General features: G+C 45.4%; 1 protein-coding gene across 3 annotated transcripts in view; it reads left to right on the top strand.

Moving 5' to 3' along the window:
* pmfbp1 (polyamine modulated factor 1 binding protein 1) overlaps nt 1–17,016 on the top strand; it is a 578,164-nt gene that overhangs the window by 358,353 nt on the left and 202,795 nt on the right. For all 3 annotated transcript variants that reach the window (XM_033035745.1, XM_033035744.1, XM_033035743.1), the window contains 2 exons: nt 543–689; nt 3,967–4,134. In XM_033035745.1, coding sequence (XP_032891636.1) covers nt 543–689; nt 3,967–4,134 — 315 coding nt within the window. The remainder of the gene's footprint in view (nt 1–542; nt 690–3,966; nt 4,135–17,016) is intronic.

The raw sequence follows: 17,016 nt of genomic DNA, 5'->3' as shown, positions 1-17,016 counted from the left end.
TGCAAGCCAACTTTGGCCAGCTCCTCCTTCATGGCCCCATAGTCCCCTTTATTCAACTGTAACACTGACACCTCCGATTTACCCTACTCCCTCTCCAATTGGAGATTAAGCTTGACCATATTATGGTCACTACCATAATGGCTCCTTAACTTCAAGTTCCCCCTGGTAGGGGAAAACAGGGTGAACTTCCCCCTGGTAGGCTCCAATACAAGCTGCTCTAAGAATCCATTATGGAGGATGTTGGATGTTTCTTACATTTAAAAATGTTTTCCTTTGGCATATTGTGCCTCTGGAACCTGGAAAATGTTCTCAATCCACAAGCATTAATTATTTATGTTCAATGTAGAAGTACCATGTGTTAAAATCAGCAGGGCTATCATTATTTCTTAGAATTGCAATTTACAAATGTATTAAAAGCTTTATTGTTTAGGCTTCACAAGCATCTGAAGCCATTAGTGCACGGTTATTAAAAATCACATTTCCATTGGTGATAAAATAGCTTTGCAATCATTTGATTTGTCTTTATTTTCCTATCACAATAGGTTGTTCAATTTGAGATGCAGATGGAACATCTAAAACAACAGCTTAAAACAGCAGAGTTGGAGAGAGAGAACAGCGACAAGGCAGTCCAGAGCTTGGAGAAACAGCTGCAAGAATACAGAACACTTCATCGTGAATCCATAAAGGAGGTCACTGTTATATTCTAAACTATATTTGATTGTTATATCAGCTCATGGACCTTTCCTGTAAAATGTTTATCTATCATTCACATAAGGGGCAGTATAGTGTTCCAACAGCTCTCCAAAGTACTAGATAGATCCCTGAAATATTGAACAGACCACAGATAAATGGAGCTCTCATTTCTCCGGAAAATACAGAAAATAGGAAACTGAGAAATCAAACTTACTTTGTAAGCAAATCTGAAGAGATTTTTAATTAACTCATTGTTTCAAGGTTAGCAACAATTAGAACATGCATAAATCAATAGGAGGAGATAGTTATGGTCAATATTAGAAATAAAATCCGGAGGGTCAGGATACACTGCTCTGAGAATTTAATTGACCTCATGGGTGTGGTAAAGGCCAGTGAGATATCTTAGAATGGTATCTCCTACTAATTGCATACACCACTCATCCAAGTCTGTGAGACTCATACCCAACATGCATTTGCTCCTATGCATCTTTGCATAATTCTATATATTTAAGCACAACAGTCACGTTCAGTAACATACACTAACACATTTCACTCTCCGTGCAGAAAAATGTGCACATAATGGCAGGCAGCAACTATCACATATGCAGCCTATCTTCCCACATTATATTTCTCCTTCAAATCGCAATCTCTTGATTTTAAAACATAATGTTGTAAGCATGCACTTCTTCCATCCATTTGTCTCAGGAGCTGATCGGAGAATGATAAAAGAGTAATTATGAAAACATACTGCATCCTTAATTAACTCCGTTTTTCATCATTTAAGATGATATTTGTGATCCAGTAGTTTATTTAAATCTGGACTACGCATGTGATAATATATTGAATAGAAGTGGCCTGCAGTGAGGGCAGGGAGAAGGGATAGAATAGGTTCCAACTCCCTGGATTTCATACTTCTTGGTGGACAAGGACTCGGTGGTCTGCTCTGTCAGCAATATAATGTTTGTTCCGCAGGTTCCTGAATATGCAAGAGTTATACTCTGCTCTTATAAGATTTTTGTCAGCGGATATCCTTGTAGCTCAATATGTTTGTGATGCAACAAATACAAATAGCACTATGAACTGATGAAAAATGAATGCATCAATGAATATTGCCGGAATACTGTTCTTTGATATTCATGAAATGTTATGCATAAACTACAAATGGGAATTGTTGTTTAATGCCAATAAAACAACAACCATGCTTCAATGTGACTGGAGGGAGTTCTCTAATTCTAGCAAAACTATTGATAGCTCCGCATGCTGCTTTCTGACTGACATCAAATGCAAAGCTTTGCTATATTCTCCAGCTTATGGTCTCATGAGCCAGAAAAATCCTTGACCACAATGATCTTAACAGCTACTGACAATGATTCAACCTAATCCAAACTCCAGGGTGGCACAGTGGCATAGCTGCTGCCTTACCGTGCCAAAGACCTGGGTTCGATCCTGACTACGTGTGCTGCCTGTACAGAGTTTGTACATTATCCCTGTGTGTTGGATAGTGTTAGTGTGTACGGGGTGATCGCTGGTCGGTGCGGACTAGATAGGTCGAATGTGGGCCAGTGTAGATGGCACCCACATTGTTCCTCTCTGAGATTCTTCTCTGTGCACATATGGCTTCTTTCTGAAACTCTTCTCCCCTCCACGTGCAATACCATATGCATGGCAAGAGATGCCAAAGATGTTTTGCAATTAATCTTGCACTTCATTTCAATTCAGCAGCAAAAAATAAATAAACATTGGAATCTGTATTGGAATCTGCAAATCGCTCTTGTAAATTATTGCCATGAATATTTATCACTAACATTACTAATAATCCTGGTAATAATGCTCTGTCAAATATTGAAACACTTGACCGACAGTAAAATGGCTTTCAAACTTTAATAAGTTTAGTTTAGTTTAGAGATACCACGTGAAAACAGGCCCATCGGCCCACCGGGACCGCGCCGACCAGCGATCCCCGCACATTAACACTATCCTACACACACTAGGGATAATTCACACTTATACCAAGCCAATTAACCTACAAACCTGTACGTCTTTAGAGTGTGGGAGGAAACCGAAGATCTCGGAAAAAAACCCACGCAGGTTAATGGGGAGAACGTACTAACTCCATACAGACAGCACCCGTAATCGGGATCGAACCCGGGTCTCCGGCGCTGCAAGCACTGTAAGGCAGCAACTCTACCGCAGCGTCACCGTCCAGCCCCTAAGTTGACCCTAGAAGTTGTAAAGCAAACAAAAATGCTTATAAAAGTGACACAGCAGGCTCTTGCCAATTTTGTGTGAAGCCACAGACTGATATTCGGTACATGAGGTACAAGTGTGAAATGTAATGGGAGGTTTGCAAGATATCTGGGGAAGACATTTGGTGGGACTTTCGTAAGTGAGAGTTGGAAAGGTAATGGGCAGGTGTATGTCAGGGATGCAATTGTGGGATGCTGTGTTGATGATCAGTGAGGAGGGCAAATGTTGAGAAGGTAATTGGGGCAATTACACTGAGGAAAACAATCACTGACTATGTTAAAGTGAGGGATTAAACTAACTGAGGCCAACTGGAGTGCCTGGCACTTGCTGGGTTATGTTCAGGCCCTTTAATTTACCCTGCTTCAGTGTTAAGGGCCTAAGCTATTCCTGGACCTTTAATGCATGGAAAAAATGTGCATGTAATGTCAAATGAATGTTGTACACTATCAATGTCATTGCACATTCCCAGCAACTTTTAATGATTTGGTTTTTGATAAAAAAAGTTTGTGACCTACCCCACCAAAATGTGTGCAGTTACATTTCTAAACTGCTTGGGCTTGTGTTTTTTTTCTTTTGTAGCGCATGAATTTGCTTCCACCTAGTTACTTTTGTCGACCATCCATGGAGCAGAGGTTTAACGCGCACCTTCCAGTGCCTTATAGTTTGCTCGCAATACAATTTTGCATTCTAAATGAACTCTGAACACAATCAGGAACAACCACTTTGTAGAGCCCTCTCGATGCAATCCCTCTTGTGTGACATTATGATCTTATGGCCAAAACCCCTTTAAGCCTTATCATGTTAACTTTCTTGGGTTCATCCTCATATGTGTTTTAAGAAATAAAATACAGTAATTCAACTTCACATTTTTATGAAGGATAGATTAGTGAGTTTTAACTATAAGGATGCCATGATGTCTCACTGTTTAATATTTTCATTAAGTATATTGGTTTGTTTATATCCAAATATGTTCATTTTCTGTGGGCTTGCTGCATAATATCATGCTGACTGTTGATCTCTGTGTAGGTGCATCAGTGTCGAGATACAATTAGACAGTTGAATGCAGAACTCTCATCTATTCACAATACCCAGGATTCAATCGAGAAGAGTTCAGCACAAAAGGAGAAGACTATACACCAACTGCAAAATGAAATTCAGACTCTACAAAGTGAAGTCTTAGAACTCCAGAGCAAGGTAAATCCACTTTATTGAAATCGTGCCATATATATAGCTAAACATTTAAAGATTAATTATAGCAAATGTGTGTAGCTGTAAATTCAAGACCCACTTATTTTTCTCCTTGTTTTGACAGTTGCATTAACTTGAATCAAGTACTTTGGCATGGAAACATGTACAGTGCCCTCCATAATGTTTGGGACAAAGACCCATCATTTATTTATTTGCCTCTGTACTTTACAATTTGAGATTTGTAATAGAAAAAAATCACATGTGGTTAAAGTGCACATTGTCAGATTTTAATAAAGGCCATTTTTATGCATTTTGGTTTCACCATGTAGAAACTACAGCAATGTTTATACATAGTTCCCCCCATTTCAGGGCACCATAATGTTTGGGACACAGTAATGTCATGTAAATGAAAGTAATCATGTTTAGTATTTTGTTGCATATCCTTTGCATGCAATGACTGCTTGAAGTCTGTGATTAATGGACATCACCAGTGGATGGGTGTCTTCTCTGGTGATGCTCCGCCAGGCCTGTATTGCAGCCATCTTTAGCTTATGCTTGTTCTGGGGCCTAGTCCCCATCAGTTTTCTCTTCAGCCCAGTCCATCATCGGCTCTGACCTCCCCACCATCGATGGGATCTTTCAGATAGGATATGTCTATACACTTCAGAATACTACCATCAGCAGTTGTATCATCAGCAAACAACTAACTGCACACCCAGAGGGGGCTTTTATTGTTGCGGGTGATTTTAACCACTCCAACCTTAAAACTGTACTCCCGAGGTTCCATCAACATGTCTCCTGTCCTACCAGAGGAGACAATATTCTGGATTTAGTATACACTAATATTACTGAAGCCTACAAAGCCCTCCCCCTCCCCCACCTGGGACAGTCTGACCACCTCTCTCTGTTCCTGCTCCCCAAATACACACCTCTCATCAGATGTGTGAAACCAACCGTGAGGACAGTGAAGGTTTGGCCTGAAGGGGCTGTCTCTGTACCACAGGAACAGTTTCAGCAAACAGACTGGAGTCTGTTTGCCACTCAGGCCACCTTTGACTCCCAAGTGGACATTAACACATACACCTCATCCGTTTTGGACTACATCAAATTCTGCACCGACAACGTCACAACCCACAAACAAATAAAGACCTTCCCTAATCAGAAGCCGTGGATGAGCAGAGAGGTCAGACACTTGCTGAAGGCTCGCGATGCCGCTTTTAGATCCGGCGACGCTGAGGGATACAGCTCATCCAGGGCCAACCAGAAAAAGGGAATCAGGAGCGCAAAACTCAAACACAAACGGCAGATCGAGGAGCATTTTCAAAACAACTCCGACCCCAGACGCATGTGGCAAGGCATCAAGTCCATTGCCGACTACAATAAAGTTAACACCCCCCCCTCCCCCCCCCCCCCCAGACAACGCCTCCCTTCCTGATGAGCTAAACTACTTCTATGCTCGTTTTGACCGGGACAATGAAACACCAGCCATCAAAGCTGCCCCACCCCTGAACGAACAACCCCTCAATCTCTACTCCCTCTTCACCCAGGACTGCGTCCCTAAGTATGGCTCCAACGCCATCATAAAATTTGCCGATGACACCACGGTGGTAGGACTGATCAGGGACAACAACGAATCAGCCTATAGGGAGGAGGTCCAGAACCTGGCAGCCTGGTATACCAATAATAACCTCGTCCTCAACTCTAAGAAGATGAAGGAAATCATCGTTGACTTCAGGAAGACCAGAGGTGGCAGACATACCCCCATCCACATAAACGGGACTGAGGTGGAGCGCGTCTCCAACTACAAATTCCTCGGGGTACACATCTCAGAGGATCTGTCCTGGTCCCTCAATACCACCAAACTGATCAAAAAGGCGCAGCAGCGCCTTTACTTTCTGAGGAGGCTTAAGAAAGCTCACCTGTCCCCCCCAGATCCTGTCCAACTTCTACCGCTGTACCATCGAAAGCATCCTGACCACCTGCTTCACGGTATGGTACAGCAGCTGCACCACAGCTGACAGGAAGACACTGCAACGGGTGGTGAAAACCGCTCAGCACATCATCGGTGCCCGGCTCCCTGCCATGGATGCCCTCCACCGCAAACGGTGTCTGAGACGGGCCAGGAAAATCATCAAGGACCCCACTCACCCTAACTATGGACTATTTGCCCTCCTCCCATCATGGAGGCGGTACAGGAGCCTCAGGTCTCGCACAAGCAAGCTGAGGAACAGCTTTTTCAATAACACCATTACACTGCTGAACTCACAGTCCCGTCGCTAGCTATCTTTAGACTCTCCCATTTGTATACATTTATTTGCCTATGCACCAGTTTAATTCATCCACAGTCCACACATTGTTAACCAGTATTTTTATTTCTACTATCTTGCACTATGACCAGACGCTAATCTGCATTTCGTTGTACCTGTACTCGTATTTGTGCAATGACAATAAAGTTGAAGAATTAAATTGAATCATCAATGAAGATAAGTGACTCAGTTCCTTCAGCAGCCATACATGCCATAACACCCCCACCATCATGTTTCACAGATGAGACAGTATGCTTTGGATCTTGGGCAGTTCCTTCCCTCCTCCATACTTTGCTCTTGCCATCACTCTGATATAAGTTAATCTTCATCTCATCTGTACCCAAGACCTTTTTCCAGAACTGTGGTTGCCCGTTTAAGTACTTCTTGGCAAACTGTAAACTGGCCATCCTATTTTTGCGACTAACCAATGGTTTGCATCTTGCAGTGCAGCCTCTGTATTTCTGTTCATGAAGTCTTCTGCGGACAATGGTTATTGACAAATCCACACCTGACTCCTGAAGAGTGTTTCTGATCTGTCGGACAGGAGCTTGGGGATTTTTCTATATTATAGAGAGAATTCTCCTGCCATCTGCTGTGGAGGTCTTCCTTGTCCTTTGCGATTAGTAAGCTCACCAATGCTCTCTTTCTCCTTAATGATGTTCCAAACAGTTGATTTTGGTAAGCCTAAGGTTTGGCTGATGTCTCTAACAGTTTTATTCTTGTTTCTCATTCTCATAATGGCTTCTTTGACTTTCATTGGCACAAATTTGATCCTCGTTGATAAACCGCAATAAAAGTTTCCAAAGGTGATGGAAAGACTGGAGGAAAGGCTAGGTGCTGAGAGCTCTCTTATACCTGCATTGAGGAGGCAATTAAACACACCTGAGCAATTACACACACCTGTGAAGCCATGTGCCCCAAACATTATGGTGCCCTGTAATGGGGGGACTATGTATAAACACAGCTGTAATTTCTACATGGTGAAACCAAAATGTATAAAAATGGCCTTTAATAAAATTTGACAATGTGCACTTTAACCATGTGATTTTTTTTTCTATTACATATCTCAAATTGTGGAGTACAGAGGCAAATAAATAAATGATGTGTCTTTGTCCCAAACATTATGGAAGGCATTGTATATCTGCATTAAATGCATAGACTGCATTAACAATATGTTAAGCATTTTAGCAAAGGAAAATTACAGCTACGGAAAACTAACTCTTTGTTAGTTAAAAATATATGACTATTTGTCCCAGTTTGTGCAAACTGAATTGCATACAACATGATTTAATCTAAATACAGAGTACTTGGCTGCCAAGTGGAATATGAAGTGCTGTTCCTCCAGTTTGCGTGTGGCCTCACTCTGGTAATGGAGGAGGCCCAGGACAGAAAGATCCGTATGGGAATGGGAAGGGGAGTTAAAATGGTTACCATCCGGTAGATCCAGTAGACCTTGGTCGCCGAGTTTATGCTTGGTTTTGCCAATGGGCAATATGTTTACCAATACTACATTTGGTCTTGCCTATGGCCAATGTGGCCTTGTGTACATTGGCATAGATCAAGCGTAGACTTGGCGGCCATTTTGCCTAACATTTGTGCTCGGTCTGCCAAGGCCTGCAGGAACTTGCTAACCATTTTAACTCCTCTTCTCATTTCCATACTGACCTTTCTGTCCTGGGTCTCCTCCATTGACGGAGTGAAGGGCCTGTCCCACTTAAGCAGGGCTGCCAACTCACACGCTTTGAGCGTGAGACTCACGCCCTCAAGCAAACTCTCATGCTCTCACGCTCATCAGACATTTCTCACGCTCAGTGGTGAGAAAATTTGTGATCAACGAAAATTTCAAAACTCGGATAAACTGCATGGTCCGCGGGTGTTGGAGAGCAGGGGCTGCGGGAGGGATGGGAGCAGAACCAGCGGCGGGAACAGATGCGGGGAGCCGGGACTGGTGAGTTTGCGGCGCTGTCGAGTGTTTGCGGCGCTGCGAGTCGCTCGCTGCAGCTCTGGCCATGGAGCGCTCCGGAGAGTGCGAGTGTCTTGGGCCGCGGAGGCGTCGGAAGCTCCGCTGCCGCGAGAGTCTCTGTGCCGAAGGGACAGACTCTCAAAGGGAGGTGGAGAGAGAGAGAGGGAAAGGAGACAGGGAGACAGTGGGGGGAGAGAGAGGGGGGTGAGAGGAGTGAGAGAGGAGAGACAGAGGGGGCGTGAATGGAGAGAGAGAAGAGGGAGAGTGGGGAGAGAGAGGTGGGAGAGGGGGGAAGAGAGAGAGGGAAGAGGGAAGAGAGGGGAGAGAGAGGGGGTGGAGAGGGTAGGAGAGAATGGGAGAGAGAGAGAGGGGGAAGAGGGAGGGGAGAGAAGGGAAAAGATAGAGAGATGGGGGGCAAAGAGAAAGAGGAGATAGAGACAGAGGAGAGAGAGAGAGGGGAGAGAGAGCCAGGGGGAGAGTGAGGTGGGAGGGAGAAATGGGGGAGAGAGGGAGAGAGAGAGGGGGAAGAGAGAGAGGAGAGACAGAGAGAGAGGGGAGAGTGTGTAGAGGGAGAGATAGAGAGGGAGGGAGAAAGAGAGAGAGAGGGGGGAGAGGGGGGAAGAGAGGGAGGGAGAGATGAGGGGGAGAGAGAGAAGAAAGAGAGGGGGGAGAGAGAGTTAGGGGAAAGAGAGGGGAGAGAGAGTTAGGGGAAAGAGAGGGGAGAGAGAGTTAGGGGAAAGAGAGGGAGAGAGGAGGGAGAGGGGGAGAGTGAGGTGGGAGGGAGAGAGGGGGAAGAGAGAGAGGGGGAGAGAGAGGGTAGAGAGAGGGGAAGAGAGGAGAGAGAGAGGGGGGGAGCGAGGGGGGGGCAGAGAGAGTTAGGGGAAAGAGGGGAGAGAGAGTTAGGGGAAATAGAAGGGAGAGGGGGGGAGAGAGAGGGGGAGAGTGAGGTGGGAGGGAGAGAGAGGGAGAGAGAGAGGGGAGAGAGAGAGGGGAAGAGAGGAGAGAGAGAGGGGGGGAGAGAGAGGGAGAGAGAGAGAGGTGAGACAGAGGAGAGAGAGAGGGGGAGGGGGGAGAGACAGGGGGGTTGAGAGGAGAGAGAGTGGAAGAGAGGGGGAGAGAGAGGGATGAGAGTGAGGTGGGAGGGAGAGAGAGAGAGGGGAGAGAAAGAGAGGTGGAGAGAGAGAGGAGAGAAGGAGAGGGGGATTGAGAGGCAGGGCTGCCACCTCCCGTGCATTGAGCGTGAGAAGCACGCATTTCACCAAATTCTCACGCTGATCACAAATTTCTCTCGCTCTGTTGTGAGAAATTTTGTGATCAACGAAAATTTCAAAACTCATATCAACTGCATGGGTGTTGGAAGCAGTAGCAGCCACGGGGACAGATGCGGACGGGGAGCGGGGCTGGCGAGTGTTTGCCGGGCTGGCGAGTCGCTCACTGCAGCTCCGGCCATGGAGAAGCCTCAGTGCAAGAGTCCCGGGCCGTCGGAGGCGTCGAAGCGTTGCGCCGCTGCCATGAGAGTCTCTGGGCCGAATTCGCCCAGGTGACCGGCATGGATCAGGCTGCGGCTCGGTGTATCCTGGAGGACAACCAGTGGCTGCTGGAAGTAAGTACCAAGCACTGGGTAGATACGGTGGAAGATAGTGGTGAAAGCATCCTGCTTGCCTGCTAGATTTTCACTTACTGTAACTGCAGGAAAAATGTTCCCGATGTTGGGGGCGTTCAGAACCAGGGGTCACAGTTTAAGAATAAAGGGTAGGCCAGTTAGGACTGAGATGAGGACAAACTTTCTTCACACAGAGAGTTGTGAATCTGTGGAATTCTCTGCCACAGAAGGCAGTGCAGGCCAATTCACTGGATGTTTTCAAGAGAGAGTTACATTTAGTTCTTGGGGCTAACGACATCAAGGGATATGGGGAAAAAACAGGAAAGAGGTACTGATTTTAGATGAATAGCCATGATCATATTGAATGGCAGTGCTGGCTCGAAGGGCCGATGGCCTATTCCTGCACCTATTTTCTATGTTTCTATGCTTGAGTATGTGGCAATAAAACTCGATCACTTGATTTTGAAGCATTCATGCATGGTGGAGGTATAATGTTGTCATAGAGTGATACAGTGTGAAAACAGGCCCTTCGGTGCAACTTGCCCACACCCGCCAACATGTCCCAGCTACGCCACCTGCTTTTGGTCCATACCTCCAAACCTGTCCTATCCATGTATCAGTCTAACTTTTTCTTAAATGTTGGGATGGTCCCTGCCTCAACTACCTCCTCTGGCAGCTTGTTCCATACACCCATCACCCTTTGTGTGGATAAAGTTACCCCTTAAAAAGTTACCTCTTAAAAATACTTCACACAAAAAACATTGAAATCATACTTCTACAGTGCACTAAAACATGAATTTAACACATCAAATTTCAAAAGGTTCCTACCCTGGGAGGGGGGACACCCTTCTTCCACATCCCCTCCCCACTCGGTTGCTCCACTCCCTCACCGGGTACCCCCAAGGCCAGTGATCAGTGATCGCACAGCCTCCCCCCTTTCAAAAACGCTCCAATCCAATTTAAAGCAAATGTATTGCATTCAAGTCTAAGTTAAAAGACTCGCTACAGTATGCACCATATTGCACAATTTCAAGCTGAAAAATGCAAATGTTCCATACCAATGGGAGAGGGACACCCTCGCCTTTGCTGACCGGTCATTTTCATTGATCATTGAGGAAAAAAAACATAAGCGCAAGTTTTCAGAACCAAGGATAACCGACCGGTAATGTTAAATGCCCGCCGAACTTCACAGGTGTGTATCTCTGGCTTGTTAAAAGTTGTCTGGTTTCTTAAAAGTGTCTCCACTCCTTCTTCCCCCATTCTCCCCCCCCCCCTTCTCCCTCCTTCTCACTCCTTCTCCCCTCTTCTTCCCCCCTTTTGAAGGACTCACCGTACACTGTGCTAGCCGTCTTAACCTTCCTGTTCATCGCGGTATCACCTTGGCTTTGCACCGTGTGAATTTCAGACAGCGCTCCCCCACACCCCCCCCCCCCCCCGCTTGCCCTGGCCCCGCCTTTGCGATGTGTTTGTGTGTGTGTGTGTGCAATTCGCCGGCAGTCCGCTGAAAAATCACCTAAGTGGGACAGGCTCTTGAGACCACACACAAAGTGGAGGAAAAGCACCTCATATCCGCCTAGGTAGCTTATAACCTAACGGTATGAACATTGAATTCTCCAACATCAGCTCTACAAAAGACCCCTTTCTTCCCCATAACCCCCCCCCCCCCACACACACACACACACACACACTTTCTTCTCCTCTGCCCCTCCCCTCCACTGAGCATGTACCTATCTTTTTCCTCTCCATCCATCTATATTCCTAAAGATTTCATATATCATCAGTCACTTGCTTCACACTTTGTCCAGACCCTCCTCTCTTCTAGTTCTCTTTACTCACACCCCCACAATCATTCTGAAGAAAGATCCCGACCCGAAACGACATCTGTCTAGGGTTTCCTAGGATGCTGCCTGGCCCGCTGTGTTACTCCAGCATTTTACGTATTTCCATGTTTAAGAAACATTTGGACAGGTACATGGATAGGACAGGTTTAAAGTGTTATGGGCCAAATACAAGCAGATGGAACTAGTGTAGATGGGACATGTTGGTCGGTGTGGGCAAGATCGGCCGGAGGGCCTGTTTCCACTCTTTATGACTCTGTGAATCCATGGTTTAATGTAACTTTATAAAATCGATAAATTAGGATTACGGCTAATAATTGAGTGCCATAACCAGTAAATTCTAGAAATTATAATGGGCCAGATATTCCTGATAAACGGCAACAGTTGCAGAACACAGCACAGGAACAGACCATTTAGCCCTCAGTTCTGCATGAACTTATTGGCACTCCCTGCATGATGGTGCGGAGGTTTGGGATTCCTGCATTCATGCATGAATGCTGAGATCACAAACTTTCTAAGACATGGGCGGCAAGGTGGCATAGCGGTAGAGCTGTTACCTTACAACGCCAGAGACCCGTGTTTGATCCTGACTATGGGTGCTGCCTGTACGTAGTTTGTACGTTCTTCCCGTGACCTGCGTGGGTTTTCTCCGGGATCTCCCTGTTCCTCCCACACTTAAAAGACATGCAAGTTTGTAGGTTAATTGGCTTCGGTAAAATAGTAAATTGTCAAAAGCAGATCAATTTTCCTTTGGTGTCCTTGGGAAATCTGTCACTTAACCTGCATCAATGAGGAAGATTGGTTGTGAGAAGGTACGGAAGTTGAAAGCAATTTACACTTTTTTAATTAATTGTGTTACCTTAAACACTTTTTAAACTAATCAACTTAAATAAATTGAAAGATATGATTACTTTATGCTTTTAAGCATATTCCAAAACTTTCACACCCCTTGAGTATTTTGGCAATTGCAAAGCCTTTATATGTGGCTTAGCTAACATCAAACGTTTTCCACATGAGGACCTGCTATTTATCTTTGCAAGGCTATGCCAGTTAGGCTGCCACTGGCATTTTTGCTCCAATTGAATGTGGGTCCAGCAGGTAAGATGGCAGTGTGAGCAGACAGTGTTCCCATTTCAGAAAGTTCTGCACCATAGTTATTAGAATATTTATGTCTTTAATTTTCAATTCATCCAAGTATGTTTGTGTTGTTTCAAAGTAGAAAAATATGATTCACCTGAACACCTCTGTCTGTCACCTTAGCAGACAATGAACAGTTTGTTTCCAAGTGTTATGTTTGCGCCGAGAATCTTATAATTTAGATTGACCTGCGTACTATTTCTATGTTTTACAAAATCAATTCTCTGTAATCTTGAAATCTGCTCAGCAGTCCATTCCCAACAGCCTCAAGATACTTGGGGTAATAAAATTATGTCTACATTCTGTACTGCGAAGTGTTTGATGTTACTTTTTGTAAAATATAGCAGTAGAATAATAATGATGAATTCCTAGTGGGTTGATGGTGAAGAATGTACCAAGGCTGATAATGTTTCCCGAATCAAAAAAAATAGGCGTTTCTTTTGTCTACTGTTGAGAAAAAACATTGTGCAATATACTTCCTCCAGATTAAAATATGACAATTAAATAATAATCGCTTAATCAAGTGTATTCTATTTCGATTCAAATTTGAATACACTAAATTCTACACTGATGTTGGTGCAGTATTCATAGAATCATAGAATCATAGAAAGTAGGTGCGAGAGTAGACCATCAGGTCCGTCGAGCCCGCACCGCCATTCACTCATGGCTGAACACTAAACAGACACACTTACCCACAAACAGTAGACACAAGACACAGAACACAAGACACTACCCTCCCCTCTATACCGCTATCACCCCCCTCCACCCCAAGAACCGCGTGATCTCCTGGGGGAGGCAAAAAACCGGATAAAAACCCAGGTCCAATTCGGGAAAAAAATCCGGGAAATTCCTCTCCGACCCCAATCCAGGCGATCGACACTTGTCCAGGAGATCACTCAGGACTACTATACTAACCATACCTAGGTCCATATCCCTGCCCTCTCCCCGTAGCCCCTTATCCCCTTGGCAGCTAAAAAACCATCTATTTTTTACTTGAATAAATTTAACGTTACTGCTTCCACTGCTCCCTGGGGCAGTGAATTCCACAAACTAACCACCCTCTGGGTGAAGAAGTTCTTCCTCATCTCAGTTTTAAAAGAGCCCCCCCTCACTCTGCAACTATGTCCCCTAGTTCTAGCCTCCCCGATCATTGGGAACATCCTCGGTGCATCCACCCGATCAAGGCCCCTCACGATCTCATACGTTTCAATGAGATCGCCTCTCATTCTTCTAAACTCCAAAGAGTAGAGTCCCAGCTTACTCAACCTTTCCTCATATGTCAATCCCCTCATTGCAGGAATTAATCTTGTAAACCTTCGCTGCACTGCCTCCAGGGCTAGTACATCCTTTCTTAAGTATGGACCCCAGAACTGTACACAGTATTCCAAATGTGGTCTCACTAATACCGTGTACAGCGCATTTAGATAAAGCACTTTCAGATGATTTTTACTACCCTTCCTTTCCGTTTTTGCCCCTTTTACATCTAGAGCTTTATCTTCACACATTCTGGATCCTCCTGTCACATCTTGATTTTCCGCTTCCCTAGCCCCCTTAGCTCACTGTACCCTTACTAAATCACTGTACCTGTAACCAAAAAGCAGAAATGCTAACCTGAGGTTGCACCCAATCAGCTGCTTCCTCTAGTCTGCCCCCACCAATCAGCGGCTTCCCCAGAAACCCTCCCTATGGAGTGTGGAACGTTACGGGATTTGGTAAGCTCTGACCCTCCACCGCTGTCTCCAACGGTCCTGGGTCTCCGCGAGAACAAGCCCCGTGCCCGACCCAAGCCCTCACCGCTCTGACCCTCCACCGCTGTCTCCAACGGTCCTGGGTCTCCGCGAGAACAAGCCCCGTGCCCGACCCAAGCCCTCACCGCTCTGACCCTCCACCGCTGTCTCCAACGGTCCTGGGTCTCCGCGAGAACAAGCCCCGTGCCCGACCCAGGCCCTCACCGCTCTGACCCTCCACCGCTGTCCCCAACGGTCCTGGGTCTCCGCGAGAACAAGCCCCGTGCCCGACCCAAGCCCTCACCGCTCTGACCCTCCACCGCTGTCTCCAACGGTCCTGGGTCTCCGCGAGAACAAGCCCCGTGCCCGACCCAAGCCCTCACCGCTCTGACCCTCCACCGCTGTCTCCAACGGTCCTGGGTCTCCGCGAGAACAAGCCCCGTGCCCGACCCAAGCCCTCACCGCTCTGACCCTCCACCGCTGTCTCCAACGGTCCTGGGTCTCCGCGAGAACAAGCCCCGTGCCCGACCCAAGCCCTCACCGCTCTGACCCTCCACCGCTGTCTCCAACGGTCCTGGGTCTCCGCGAGAACAAGCCCCGTGCCCGACCCAAGCCCTCACCGCTCTGACCCTCCACCGCTGTCTCCAACGGTCCTGGGCCTCCGCGAGAACAAGCCCCGTGCCCGACCCAAGCCCTCACCGCTCTGACCCTCCACCGCTGTCTCCAACTGTCCTGGGTCTCCGCGAGAACAAGCCCCGTGCCCGACCCAAGCCCTCACCGCTCTGACCCTCCACCGCTGTCTCCAACTGTCCTGGGTCTCCGCGAGAACAAGCCCCGTGCCCGACCCAAGCCCTCACCGCTCTGACCCTCCACCGCTGTCTCCAACTGTCCTGGGTCTCCATTGTTTGATGTTGAGTTATCCTAGCCAGGTGATGGTAAATGAATAACTATATTCATTAGGAGAAGAAAGCTGAGTGTATATGGAGTCAATATCCCACCAGTATGCCACACCTGCTGATTGAAGTCAGAATCATCTCAAGCCTCCAAAGGACTCAAAAATCTGATATTTGAAATAGCAAGTCCACATAATTCATGACTTGATGGTTTTTCTTACTGGAAAAGCAGACCTGCTCATATGGATTTCGACACTTCTAATTCTAATTAGACAAGCTGCAAGACCGAGCCAAAATCTCCAATTGTTTTATCCTGGTAATCAATAATTTGACATTAAGTCCTAGCACTAATATTTGAAACCATATAGTTCCATAAGGCCCAATGCCATGTATTTAATACTACCGTGAACTGCAGTTAAAAGTTATTTAAAAAATACTAAAAAGTTAATTGGGTTAAACCTTGGTGTCATTAAATTGGTTGAATTAAGAACTTATTTTATACCTTGTACTATGTAAATATATTTGCATATATGCATTTATCCAAACTTGAAGGCAAATACATTTGATTTCCATTTATTTAAGGGCTGAGTAATTGAAAATGTATTTTTCCAAGGGTGAAACATGATAATAAACATTTTTCAGTTAATTCACTCACTCCAGAAAATTGATTGGGCACTTTCCGAACGATTGTTGGCACTATCCCCATCTGTAAAAAACCTTTTGGCCAACTATACTAAACTGCCGGAACCCTTGACCATCCCCTGACACTTCAATCGATGATTTCCTGCATTTTGCCAATCTCTGTTACTGATTGCTACTGACATTTGCTGCAGGGAACCCAATATAGTTAACTTTCATCGTGCACCTACATTCGTAAGCCATATTTCCTTGGACTGCAGCAATTGATGAACGTTTACTTTTGTGCAGTACGTTCTGTAAGTTAGGCTGTTAAAATGTTATTTACAGAAAATACATTTGTGTGTTATTAAGATTTGACGTTGGATTGTTCAACATCTAGAAAGTCCTTTTTTATGAATTCACCTTTAATCGCTACCACGAGTGTTCAATGTAATTTAATGTAGCAGTATATTGTACATTGTATGTAAAATTTGGTTTTCGCTGAAGCCAATGGAACTGGTTTTCAGAAGCAGGGTCATATGCATCTGCTGCTATCTTGGGGGATTTATTGCAAGTGCACAAACCATTTCTTCCGCTAATATTTTAGTTGAAAGTGTCTTCAGAATGGATTGTAAGGTCTGTGGCAGAAAAGGTTTATACAGTTTGACAGATGTGACAGTTCAAAAAAATAATAATAATTTCAGGAATGTCCAAAGAGATTATTTCTATCCTAGAGAATACATTATCCTTTCTATGCATTATTTCTATCCTAGAAAATCATTTGATTTACAATCATTGGGTAT

Source organism: Amblyraja radiata, chromosome 17 (assembly GCF_010909765.2).
Source record: "Amblyraja radiata isolate CabotCenter1 chromosome 17, sAmbRad1.1.pri, whole genome shotgun sequence".
NCBI classification, from domain to species: domain Eukaryota; kingdom Metazoa; phylum Chordata; class Chondrichthyes; order Rajiformes; family Rajidae; genus Amblyraja; species Amblyraja radiata.
This window is presented reverse-complemented; position numbering and strand designations above follow the sequence as displayed.